Raw genomic sequence first — 13676 nt, 5'->3', positions numbered from 1 at the left:
TGGGACAGAGAGTGCAGCCCTGCTGTATCCTGATCATCTGAATTGCAGATTACACAAAATGTATTTCTGTCACTGACTTATATTTATTCAGCACTCCAGTTACCTGATGTTTTTAGACGAGTCTCTTGGTAAGTGACATGGGTGATCCATTTCCCCTGATGATTGCTAGCAATTGGACTCAGAAAGTGATCACCCACAGCACACATTGCACAATTGGTCAGGTATGGTTTGGGAGGTGCATCATCCATGGTAGATCACTGCCTAATTGTAGGGAAGATGCGTAACTACCAGGACAAACATTTCTCAGAATAATTTTACACTATCACAGGCATTTCTATACAGGACAAGAACACTGGTCCGTCTAGATTAGCTGTTTCTGTAAATTTATTCTGACAATGTTTATTCTTCTTCTTCATCTTCATTTTTATTCAGTCTGACTGGCATGTAGAGCTCCTCTCTGTATCATGTGGACTTACAGTTAGCATATCCTGCCTGTGAACTAGACTGCACATAGTTATAAATACTGGATTCGAATGGCAGTGTGTCCTATTTAACCTGTAGAGTGGCACAAAAGAGATCTGTAAAAATAAGACACTCTGGGATAACCAGTTGGATTCCATGGGTTGTACGTTTATAGGGTGAACATTTGGCCTAGTATGTTTAAACAGAATTAAAAGAAACAAAGTTAGAGCCAATACACTGTGAAATCTATGGGAGACTTTCCATTATTCCAGTGGATCAAGCCCTTAGTGTGTGTGTGTGTGTGTGTGTGTGAGAGAGAGAGAGTCTCTGCATCTTTTGTAAATGTGCTGATGCATGTGGGAGCTCAGAAACTAACATTGTACGAGGGCTTGGCTGTGGTGGGTCGGTCCATAACATTAGTTCACCTTGTGCCCAGTTCACCTTGGCTGCTGGTTGCACAGAAGCCTGGTGTTAATTCAAATGCACAAATAATGAAGTGGGGGTGAGTGTGAGAGAGAGAACTAAACACTGCACAGTCAAGAACAGACAGACGTGTTCTCTGTTTGGTGTTTCCATTAGGCTAGGACAGAGAATCACCTTAATGCCTCTCCCTGTGCCCCAACCCCCATTATTACATATTTGCTATATAGCTGCTGTTGGGTCATTTGCATGTTATGAGCATGGAGGCAGAGAGAGATTGTAAAAGTTAAAACTTATTATCAAGGCTGGCTCATTCTGGTCATCTGCATTTTCTCTGAGCCTATCTATCCCAATCCTGCAAGAGCAAGTGGCCTGGCCAGAGAGCAGACGGTAAATGAAGGGCTTTAGTAGACACTGAAGATTAGATGTTGAATGAAAATGAGGCTCCTCAAGCTAGTCCCCTGTACTGAAGTGGCTAAGTGGGTTGTGATGAAAAGAAATAAGTAATTACAGTAATTATAGATGAAAAGATATGACGTTACCACTTTAAAGGCACCTCCTTTGTTCTGGAATGGTTTTGTTATTTTGAAAGAGTTGGCTTGTAATTATGAAGAGAAAGCAGCTGGGTAGCCTCTGGATGTGCCACGGTAGCACTGGCTCCTCTAGGCAGAGGGTGGTTCTGTGGCTTAATGTGTTGGCCTCGCAATAGTAGAGTCATGGGTTCAGATCCTGCTTCAGTGTTTGGTGATACCTAAACCTACATGACTGTGACTAATAAGGCATGACTGATCTTTATGGTTCAGAAGTATTGCAGGGCTTAATGTGGTGCACTAACAGACCAGTGTGTGGAAACTGGCCTAGTGCAGTCTATATAGTTGGCTGTCACGAGGACCAGAATCTTTGACTTTTCTGGTCATCAAATTGAATCAGGTTTTAAATTAAGAAATAGAACGAAGAAGAAAACCACCAAAACTCTCAAATGGTTCCACTGAAAAACAGCAACATGGCACCTGCTATCCTGTGATGGCGAGTTAAAATCACAATGGAAATAAAGCAATTCTGTCTATTCTTTTTCACAACCTCCTCCCCCTCCATTACAGTGGCTGTTTGTCGGAGATCTCAGACAAAGAGTTTGTAGCCCCCCATGGAATGGAAAGGCCAAGGATTGAATGGGCCTTGGAAGATGGTCTACCATTTCCTCCACAAAGGAGGCTTACCAGTGTCAGGGAGTAGTGTGTTGGTGGGGAAGCATGTTAAGCTTGCCCTGTTGCTCTCTGCACTATACCATTCTGCGAATGAATTGAGGAATTGGTACCTAGAGCTGGCAGTCAATTCCAGTGTCATTCATAAGTCCTAAATGCACCACAGGCTGTTTATGAGAATGTTTCTGTTGACAACCAAGTAAAAAAAAAATGGGGAAAAAAAGAGGGAACGCCCTCGCTCTTCCGCCTAAAAGCATCTGATTTAAATCTATTCATCTTTTTTCATTTGAATGGAAAGTCCTTTTTCATGCTATTATCTGCATCAGCTCCCAGACTGTCCAAGATGGATTCAGGTAGACAATACGGAGAGATGTGCTTTGGTTTGCTCTTCCTCCGAATCCAGGCATCTTCCTAGTAAAGCTGTAATACTTTGACACACATGGTAATCATTACAACAGGAGAAAGGAGCATAGAAAATGGACAGTTTGCTGCACTCAGTTAGGGGATCATGTTGGTCTGTGGTTGTTTTTGGTGTTTGGTGACTTTCTAGTTAATAAGAAATGAGGGACAGAGACGACAGTTGGTCAGGAGTTTTTTGACCAACTGTTTTTTCACCAGAAAATACTGATTTGTTGAAACTGAAACTTTTTGCAGAAACTTTTATCTATTTTGATGAAACTTTCCTCACGTTCCAGGACTGAGAGAGAGAGAGAGAGCAGCCTCCGCGCCCCAGAATAGCTAGTAACGCGCTTCTTAGGGCACTCACCTGGGATGACCCAGGTTCAGATTTGATTTGGAGCAAGGACTCCACTGCAGTGGCAATAATAATAATAATAATAATATATATATATTTAAAGGCTTGGTTTCATCCTGTTGCTGAACAAAAACAAAAGTCAAACATAGTTTTCGCGAAACTGAATCACTGTTTTCTGATCACCCCTAATGAAGACTTTCCTGGAGTGCTGTGTGAGCTGCTTTCTAAGCTCTGGCAATGCACCTTAGCACCTCCTGGGCACAGACACCTTAAATCTGGCTAACTGGTGTAATAAATTTGGAAGAGTGTAGGTCAGAAAGTATTGCATTTTTATTTACAAGGATTCTTTAGGGTAATGAGCTTCATAGCTGATATTGCATACTTGCTTATTTAAATAGTTAGCCAGTATGATATGGGGACAAAGGGCACAGGTACAAGACAATCTGAGAAGGACAAATACATGCTAGGATAAGACTGTGAGTGGAATGTGTGGAAATCAGACAGTGCAAATGGAGGATATCACTTACCTATATAAAACGTGAGGCTGTGTATTGATATGGCTGTGCAAGGGCATTCAGCTTCATGATTCATATGTTGTGCCCTCTGTATATTGCCTTCTTTTTCACGTTAATTGCCATGGGGCTGCTCTTTGTCTGAGGATTATACCATGCCACCATTTCTGCATTCTCACATTGACTTCACTGCCTGGGTTGGCCCTGCAGTGCCCCTACTGGCCACAGCTTGAGATGTGACATTGGGCAGGGAGGAAGGTCTCTGAGGTGGGACAGAGCATTCTCTTTTTCGAGTGCTTGACTGGCTGGTTGTTGCTCACCTATTCAGTGTCTAATGGATCACCCTATGTGGGGACTGCAAAGAATTTCCCTCTCAGTCAGATTGGCAATGACCTTTTTCACCTTCCTCTGCAGCATGTGGGTGCAGGTCACTTGCCAGGATTATCTGTGTATATCTCACTTAGTCATTTTCCTGCCATTGCAGGGGCCTCAGGACTGGTGCTCCTTGGGACCTCCTATTCTCTGCCTGTGGCATATTGTACTCTAGCCTCCTGTGCATTGTAATACTTTGCTCGAATTTTAGTTGGGTTTAGTAGACAGATGTTGGTGGATTGTGATACATGGGAGGTCAAACTGGATGGTCTGCTGGTCCCTTCTGGCTCTATGACTCTGTGAGAGCAACATGGCAGACAATATGGGTAGTATTGTTAGAAAGTGAGTCTGAGACCACAGTGTAGAGGGAGTTGGGTAATGCATATTTTTTCCATGCAACGTGATTGTTAATGGTGACTTTTTTATTATTAAGGCAGCTAAAGTGACTAGAATCTGGTTTGTTTATGGAGGACATGTGCATTACTGTACAGCATAAAATGATGAAAAAAGGAAACTGATAGTAAGGGGAAAAATACACCCAAGGAAACGAGTCAGATGATATGTCTGTATTCTTGTAATACCAGCTAGCACTGCAAAGGTTAACAACCTGGCAGCATTTTCATTTTAAACTTTACTTTTAAAGGGGTTTATAGCTTGGCACTTAAACCAGGTCTGAGTGGAAACTTGGCAAGTAAGGTTTAGCGCAGGAAAGTGAATTTTATTTGTTACTAAATGTTCAGAAATACTTGGTTACCTTTAAGGTTTTGGTATTCTTAGAAATTCACCAGATTCAGTGCCTTGTTCTTTTGCACTTCCCTAACTACAAAACTGCTTAGAGCTAAATTCAGCCCGCTTGAAACTGAGGTGAATTCCACTGGTGCCAATAGAATTGCTCTGAATTGACAGTGGTGTAAGTGAGGACTGAGCTTGACCTTTATTTTCTCTTCAACAAAAATACTTTGGGTGTTTGGTCTCTAGCAAATGCTAGGGTTATTTATTAATTTTTAAAATGGATTTGTGGAAGATTAATTCATGCTGGACAAGTGACTATTGCACAGGTTCAGTAATATCTAAAAAAGCTTTTGTAAATTATATGTATAGATCTGTATTAACATTGTTCACATTCCATAGTGCAAATTTGCATTAAGACAGATATGGAATCAGAGAATGATACAGTAGGACCTGGTCCTGCAAACTCTTACATGGATTGTCCTTGTGCTGTAATCCTAGTTCATTAATTGGGACTAGTCTCTTGGATAAGGGTAGGCAACACCTCGTCCATAGACTAGATTGTTGAAGAAAATTGAATGATGAAGTGTCTGTGCAATATGCTGCAATTACTGTAAAAAAGCTTGTGGTTTTATTTTCAAAATATTTTTTGTTTTGAGTGGAGTGGGTCAAATTTTTTTCATTGAAACATGTTGATTTGCAACCACAATGAAAAATTTGGCACACAATTCTCATTTTGGTTGAAATGGAATTTTTTGAAACACTGGAAACCGAAAACATTTCAGTAAAATTATTTAGTTTTTGATAAAAGAATTTTTTGTTTGTTTGCTGTTCAGAAACTGATTTTTTTTGACCAAAAGCTGCAAGGTTTTCAGGTTTTGGTTTTTCATAGAAAGATTAAATAAAAATGGAAGACATTTCCCACAAAAATAAATGGCATTGTTCATGCAGCTCTAGTATTTAGTACTCCGGTGAGATGCTGGATTGAGATCTCTAGGGTTTAAAATCCTATGTGTATGCCCAGAACTTTTCCACACTATCTCTATATAAGATAAACAAAAAATCTTCAAAGTATTGTGCAAACATTATCGATTACACAAGTTCTAATATTATTGTGACATCCATGAGATAAATCGTGGCTCATTATTTGCGGAAAACATTCCTGTGATGAGTCAATAATTTCTAGATATGTGATACTAGGTCCTAGAACCCTTTTAATCACATCATATATATAAATGCATCCAGACTGGCTATAGCTAAGTTTATTGAAAACTATGGCCTGGTATGTCAAGGTGAATTCATACAATCCTGGTCATTTTATTTGTGTGGGGTACAAGACTTTCATTTGCAGCTAGAGTCCTTGTGGTGGGACACTCTGTCCTTCATTTCTTAATAATTGCAAATTAATTTTTTTTAAAAAAAGGGGAGCTGCTGGCAGGTTTATAGGGAGGCGACTGTAAGCAGTGGCTGAAACACTGAAAAAAGATGTGTTGGTTCTTTTTGGCAGTGCATTTGCCTGTGTGTCTTTCCTGGAACCCTCATGTTTCTGCAAGTAAAGCTTGTAGAGGTGTGAATTAATAATTTCTCTGTCTGATACTTTAGCTGTAGCATTTTATTATAGGTACTAAAAATACAGTCACTTGTAATAACAGTTATAGTAACAGTCCTGCTGTAAATGCAAATCAAAATCACAATGAACTCATTTTTTCTTTTAACAGTGGAAAGAGTGGAAAGAGAAAACCTATCAGACTATTGTGTTCTGGGTCAGCGTCCCATGCACTTACCAAATATCAACCAGCTGGCAACCTTGGGAAAAACCAATGAACAATCTTCTCATGGCCAAGTTCACCACAGTACTCCAATCCGAAATCAAGTGCCAACATTGCAGCCAATCATGAGCCCTGGTCTCCTGTCTCCTCAGCTCAGTCCACAGCTGGTAAGGCAGCAGATAGCAATGGCCCACCTGATAAACCAACAGATTGCTGTAAGCCGGCTATTGGCTCACCAACACCCACAAGCTATCAACCAACAGTTCTTGAATCATCCACCCATCCCTAGAGCTGTCAAACCAGAGCCAACGAATTCATCAGTGGAAGTCTCTCCAGATATTTACCAGCAAGTCAGGGATGAGCTGAAGAGAGCCAGTGTGTCCCAAGCTGTCTTTGCAAGAGTGGCATTCAACCGCACCCAGGTATCAATTTTTATTCTATTAAATAAGAAGAGCAGAGGGGAAAAGGTCATAACTTTACGAGGTTGCATGGTTATTGCAAGTCATGACAAGAAACATACCAAGGAAATATCAGCTTCTCTTTTTCTAATCTCATCTTATTGTCATCACAGTTATAAATCTTTCAAAATTTTCAAGTTAGGTTGAATTTTCAAGTTAGATGGTCAGTCTTGGGTGCTATTAAAATTATTGCAAAGTGCAGCTTATATTCTGCGTAAAGTGATATGAATTTCACTTGCAGACGGGGAGTGCAACCCTCACTGCTAGGATACCACTTCATGATAAAATAATTCTGTGGGTCTAATTTTCTGCTGCTATATGGAGGGGTGCCCCCAGAAATTTTTCCCCTGGTTCTCACTGTCAATCTCGGTGGAGCCATGCCCGCTGCAGCTGCTTGCCCCATTGCCTGGCCTTCCTAGTCCGTGCCATGTTCAGGCCCTGCTTTCCAGCCTGATCCGTCCCCATCACTACCTGTCCTTGAGGAGGGGATATGTGCTGCTGGAAGTGAGGAGGTCTCCGGGGGGCGGAGGGGAAGCCAGTGCCAGAGCCGGCCCGACAGCAGTGGTGAGGAAGAGCCCCTCCACTGAGTGAGTGTTGTTGCCACCTGGTGCATGGGGGTCGCAGTGATGATCAGGGTTGGCCCCGCAGCCCCTCCTGAGTGGTGCTGCGGCCCTCATGCGTTGGGTTACAATGGCACTCACTCAGTTTTGACCCTGTGGCACCTCCATCACAACGGAGGGGCCGTGGGGCCTAACTTGAACAGCATTGTAATCCCCACACACCAGATCACAGTGCAACTCACTCAGTTTTGGCCCTGTGGTCCATCCATCATGACAGAGGGGTCATGGGGCCTAACCTAAGCAATGCTGGGACCCCTGTACACCAGCTCACAATGCCACTCACTCAATTTTGGCCCTGTCACCACTCGTCATGATGGAGGGCTGCAGGCCTAACCTGAATGGGCAGTGGGGTGGCCAAGGCTGCTCCTCCTTGCCCCTGCCCGTGGTATGCATCGTGCATAATGTGCGCACGACTGTGGGCACCATTGGATATGACCACTTTTGACTGTGTCTCTTGTTAATTGTGGGTGCGAAGCTAGGTTAGTCAGCCATAGGAAGAATCCATGCCAGTGCAGGGGATCCCCTGTTGGTGTCGGGCCAGCATAGCAGCTCCTATTTCTCATCTCTGCTTGTAGCTGGTGTCAGGAGCATGGCTGGGTGAAAGCACACATCGTTAGGATGATCCCACACCCTACTGACGTCTGGCTCCCTTCATGCCTTTTGCAGCCTGCTCATTTTACTGCAGATTTCAGACTGCTCCAGATGGTACTGGGGACTGGATTGATTCCCATCCAGATGAGATTCAGGACTCGGGGCTGAAAAGGGCAAGCTTTGTGCCTCCCCATGAGCTGCCCCATGTGGTCCGTGTGTGTGTGCGCATGTGCACACAGGCTATTTCATGATATGCATGGTATTTACAGTAACCAGTGTATGTACAAATTACAAATATCGACTAGTTGCAAAGGAGGTATCAGTAAAATATTGCTCCAGGGAACAAAAAGTGCTTGAGACCATGGCATTGGGCCATATGTACAATGAAAGGGAACAGTCTTTCTCTGAGGAGCAGTTCTTTAGTGCTGTTTCTTCCACAGCCAGCCAGAGTTTGGCATAGTATCCCGGTATTTTGATCTTTCTCTCAGTTCCTGCCTTGCCAGTTATTTCTTTTTGTCCCTCCTAGAGCTTCCCTAGCTTCATATCTGTCATTCCTCAAATCTGCCTCCCTTGTCTCTTCCGTGAACTCTTCTTCATTGTTGAAACCTTCCACAGCTGCCTCTGCCTGACTGGCAGGAAGAGGGACATTATGCCCCCTATCCCCTTCTGCCATCAGCCTTCTTGTTTGCCTTCTTGGGAGCCGGGGGAGTCTTTGGGCTGGCGTCAGACCTCATTTCCTTGCTGTAGCATCTGCCACTGATGCCGATATTGTGGTGTTTGTGGGGGCCCCAGAGCAGCAGAGGTGAGTGGGTGAGTCTGATGAAACTCTCAGAGCTGGCTTTCAATCCTGCAGATGAATAGCCACGAGGAGAGCCGTCTGCCATTTGCAGTAGACCATGTTTGATAGCATCACATTAATGGTCTCTTTCATTAATGTGCAAATAATGACAAGATAGTATCACGTGAGTGCAGAAAACCTTCTCACCTTTATGCTAGCACGTGGAATACCTGAATACATACATGTCCATGAAGGGCCTCCCATATACATTTATTCCATGCCAGTTGCCATTCACATACAAAACATGGATCTCCAACCTGTATTGTTTTGTAAAAGAACTGAAGGAGTGTAGTGATGACAGGATTCCATGTTTAAAAATACAGCACAAACTTTATGTAAATAGCCCATGTGAAGCTCTAGTTCAGCTTTGCAAACAAGACAAAACACGGACAAGTGTGTGTATTTGTATCACCCCTGTCTCCTGGATCTCCACCACAGATGTTCACTGACTTCCACACACTGCACAGTGCCTTTGTCGATTCTCCTGGAGTAATGATTTTCTTTGGCACAGCCATTTTGGAAATACCATGTTATGAGGGAACTAATTAAAGTATGGAGCACATTTTTATTACTTCCCTTCTGCCAATAAATTCATAAGATGGCTACACCCAGCAAAACATGCACTTTCAGTCAACATGACTTTGAGTTCTGGGGTTAGCCTTGAGGATATCAAATGAAAACTACATAGGAATGTCTGAGTATTTCCCTTTCAAAATGCTGCTTTTAATTTGGAAAAGCTTTTCATCCTTCTGGGATCATAACCTGTTGTATATAAAGCTCAGTATAATTAAGGTAGATGGTATTGACAGAATGACATATTTTGAACTTGAACAAGAGGTCAGCAGTAATACTGCCTCTGCTGATTCTACGACTCTCACTGAATGTGAGGCTGTGTTTTAGCAAGATTGTTGAAGCTGAATGGGAAGTATGCGGTAAACCAAAACCTGATTCACAAAATGTAAAGGTTCTCGTAGAGCTTTTAGATTAAATCGGCCATTTTGCTATATCATGTAAAGGGTGACCAGATTTTGACATTGTAAAAATCCTGAGCTATGCCTATGTGTCATCTATGGAGTGCTGCAATGTCAGATATCCAGAACAGCAACAGAAGGCAGACATATGAGATAGGCCAGTCAGGCCCTTTCCGAACAATTGCACAGTCTTTGCATATGCCCATATCATCTATTAACATCTGTGGTGGAGATCCTACCACAGTTTCCTGTGGGATCATTTGAAATCTGGAGTATTTCATCTGCAGAACATTTCTTCACTTTCTTGTGGTGACCTGGGATAGGTCCAGTGGATTTAAGACACTGGACTGGGAATTGGGAGACTTGGGTTCAAGTCCTAGCTTGATTGCCAGCCTGTTGTGTGACTTTGGGAAGTCACATCTGTTAAAATTTTCAAAAGCATCTAAGTAACTTAGGACCTCAAGTCTCACTGACTTCCAAGTTATTTTAGATTCTACTTTGTACGTTTTTGCTTTCTTTTTTCCTTAAAAAAAAGCATAATAACTAATATCTTGTGGGTACACTGTCTCCATGCATGTTTGTCATTCAAACCAGATGCCACCCTTCAAATCTGACCATGCATCTCTGCATTCCAGTACGAAACAAAACAAAAAAAGTGGCAGCTAAAGTCACACTTTTGCTTGGGTTATGGAAAATATCTCCAAAATTGTTTTAATGAATGAAAAGAAAATACTTGCCTTTTAAATATTGTGACAGGGTCTGGCCAGATGGCTACAGGAGAGTGATAGAAGGCAGATATATTAGCCCCAGGTTAAGCAGGTCCCTTTTCCCTAGGTAAGGTAACAGGCGCAGTTCCAGAACAAACAGGAACTTGCTGGAACCAATTAAGGCAGGCAGGCTAATTGGGACACCTGGAGCCAATTAAGAAGCTGCGAGATTCAATTAAGATAGGCAGGCTAATCAGGGCACCTGGTTTAAAAAGGACCTCACTTCAGTCAGTGAGGGGCATGCAAGGAGCAGGGAGTGAGAGGGCATGCTGTTGGAGGACTGAGGAGTACAAATGCTATCAGGCATTGGGAGGAAGGTCCTGTGGTGAGGATAAAGCAGGTGTTGGGAGGAGGCCACAAGGAAGTAGCTGGCACACAACTGTTACACGAAACACTGCAGACAGCTGTGATCCACAGGGCCCTGGGCTGGAATCTGGAGCAGAGGGTGGTCCCGGGTTGCCCATATCCCCCTTCCCCCTATTGGATATAAGAGGAGTTGACCTGTACTGTGGGTCCCACCTGAGGGAAAGGTCCCTGGCCTATCCCCTGACCCACTAAGTGGATCAGCAGAGACTGTGGGGATTGTTATCCTTCCTTTTCTCCATGCTGGCCAGTGATGAGGTTAGCTGAGTGAACGGCAGGTTTGAGCCACAAGCAAGGGCTGCCGTGAATCTCTGAGGCGAGCAAATCCACCAATAAGCACAGGACCCACCAAGGCCGAGGAGGAACTTTGTCACAATATCCATAATTATAAAAGATATTGAATGTTAAACACCTCAGAGGATACTGGATATAATAACGTTATGACATTTCTCCTCTTATATATCACTTTGCATCTGTATGACAAACTAGCCCAATGGCAGGGTCAGTTTGTTCTCAGAGTTACAACCTGGCCTACTGCTATTCGGTATGGTCACCATTTTTCTGTGTGCAGACTCAATTGCTGGTTCCCATGTGCTTCCAAGCAAACCAAGTCTAGTCACTGCTTTTAGATCTGTGGCTCTACAGGGCACGGTCCCAGGCTTGGACCTCTTGTCTGGAACCATTCTTTAGGAGATGTGGTGTTACCACCCAAATACCCTCAACCCCCACTTCTCCCCCAAATCCCCCCAAAACACTGTTCCATGGGGTCATGACAGCAGATGAGAGACAATCGGAGTTGATGGCTCCAGATTACAGTCTTGATGTCTTCTCAGTAATACTCTTCAAAGGAGGCATCAACCACCTTTCCTTGGCAGGGCTCTGTCTGGAATATTGTACAATATGCTGCCCTCAGGCAAGTTTCAACTTGATGTTAGCACAGAGAGCAGAATGGAGTTCATAATTTGATGCAGACGCATCCTACCCTGTCACACTTAGACGTGCATGCTCAGCTCCCGTTGAGGTCTATTTTCAGGTCGCATTAGCATTTTGAGACTTTTTGTTTTAAATGTCTGTCTTCCTCAGATGAACTCACAAATGGATATTATACAAATGGCACATTTTACATAAAGAAAAATTAAATTTCATGCTTGACTTACAGTCACCCGGATGCTAACGTCCTGTGTTACACAATCCATAACAACTGTCCCAAAAGAGACAAGTCTTTAACATCCATTAAAAAAATTACTATAATTTCAGCCTGAGTGTGTTAGAGTGCAAGACCGTAACATTAAGAAGGCCACGAGGCGTTGGAATTAGTGCAGCAGATCACTAGGGTATGCCTACACAGCCCGCGGCAGTGAACCTCCCAGTCCAGGTCGACACACTCAGGTTCACAGGGCTCACGCTACACCCTAAAAATAGCTGTGTAGACGTTGCAGCTTGAGCACTGGCACCTGGGGGGGTGGGGCCGGGTGGACTGGGCTTCGGAGCTCCAGCTCCAGCCCAAGCCACAGCTTAAAAGCACTGTCTGTGCAGCTTTTTTTAGCATGGTCGCTTGAACCCTGCGAGCCTGAGTCTGTTGACCTGGGCTCGGAGGCTCGTGATCACAGGCTTCCTCAGTCTGTGTAGACATACTCTAGGGCACGTTATTTTAACAGGAGTATCTTGCCACATTTTGGTGCCTCTCTCTCCTTTGCTTTTAATTCTAAATAAAAATTTCTTAGCTCTGTCTTTTTGTTTTCCCATTGGCCAGAGACCAATGTCTCAAGTAATACTCAGCCACCAGGTGAAAAGGTAGGAGAGGGGTTCAGATAGGACCTGACTCACTAGTGGTGCACAAGACTTATCCGTGGACATTCTCAAAGGCTCAATAAACACCACAAAAAGAAAATAAGACAGAGGCTGGGTCCTCACCTCTTGTCACCCTGCCCCCCACTGCGCCTCCCAAGGCTGGTGTGCTAAGGCAGAGCAGACCCAGCCCACTGGCATGGCAAATAGTGAAGTGTTCAGATTTGTTACATTTTACAAGGATCCTTGACCTTAAAAACTAAAGGTTTTTGTAGCAATTTTTCTATGTACATTAAAATCCTTGTACCAACTAGCTAATAACTGTATTAATCACCAAATCACGGTCCAGTGTGTAATCTTTCTACAGGGTGGTTATGTGCCGTACATTAACCTATAATTAAGGATAGCTTCATAAAATATGTACCGTGAAGCTTGTTTAATAGATAAACTATTCTCTAATTTATTTTAAAGTCCAATGACCTACATACTCAGATGCTGAAAAACCCCTCTTACTAACATCATTTCTCCCCTGAGACCTTCCATCTGAGCAAATCTGTTAAATGAAGTAGGGGAAGCTTTGATCCAAACTAGGCTAAATCCATTGGAACAAATGCCTAACAAATGCGTATGTGTGTGTGTGGGAGGGAGAAGGTCAGAAAAGGAAGTCAGAGGTAAAGTCACGTGATTCAAGTAACTTCTGAGGCTTCTCCTAAAACTTTAAAGTTCGCAGCTTGTTTGAGACAGCAATATTTGCTTAAGCCTCTGGCTATGTTATAATCTGCATACCAGGCAGAACACTCCTCTGCAGCCCTCACCATAGATCTTTATTGCAAATTCTGCATTTGTCTGAGCGCCCAGAGCACCCACTGAGGTTGATGAAAGTTTTGCATGTGACGGCGGGCAGAATAAGCAATAGTTATCCATACTGTGGATAAGAAATCTGCAGTGAATATTTAGCAGCAACAATTTGTTCATTCTACGTTGCTCATGAGGGGAATAATTTTTAATTGGATTGAAAGATCTGAAATTAGTGTATTTAGCAAGTTTATTCTGAAACAAC

General features: G+C 43.2%; 1 protein-coding gene across 3 annotated transcripts in view; it reads left to right on the top strand.

The window, feature by feature from the left end:
• Positions 1 to 13676, top strand: part of SATB2 (SATB homeobox 2) — a 166527-nt gene that overhangs the window by 89953 nt on the left and 62898 nt on the right. For all 3 annotated transcript variants that reach the window (XM_073306320.1, XM_073306321.1, XM_073306319.1), the window contains exon 7: positions 6170 to 6642. In XM_073306320.1, the coding sequence (XP_073162421.1) occupies positions 6170 to 6642 (473 nt within the window). The remainder of the gene's footprint in view (positions 1 to 6169; positions 6643 to 13676) is intronic.

Source organism: Lepidochelys kempii, chromosome 11, assembly GCF_965140265.1.
Source record: "Lepidochelys kempii isolate rLepKem1 chromosome 11, rLepKem1.hap2, whole genome shotgun sequence".
NCBI classification, from domain to species: Eukaryota; Metazoa; Chordata; order Testudines; family Cheloniidae; genus Lepidochelys; species Lepidochelys kempii.
Note: the sequence above shows the minus strand (reverse complement) of the source record. Positions and strands in the feature narration are given on the sequence as shown.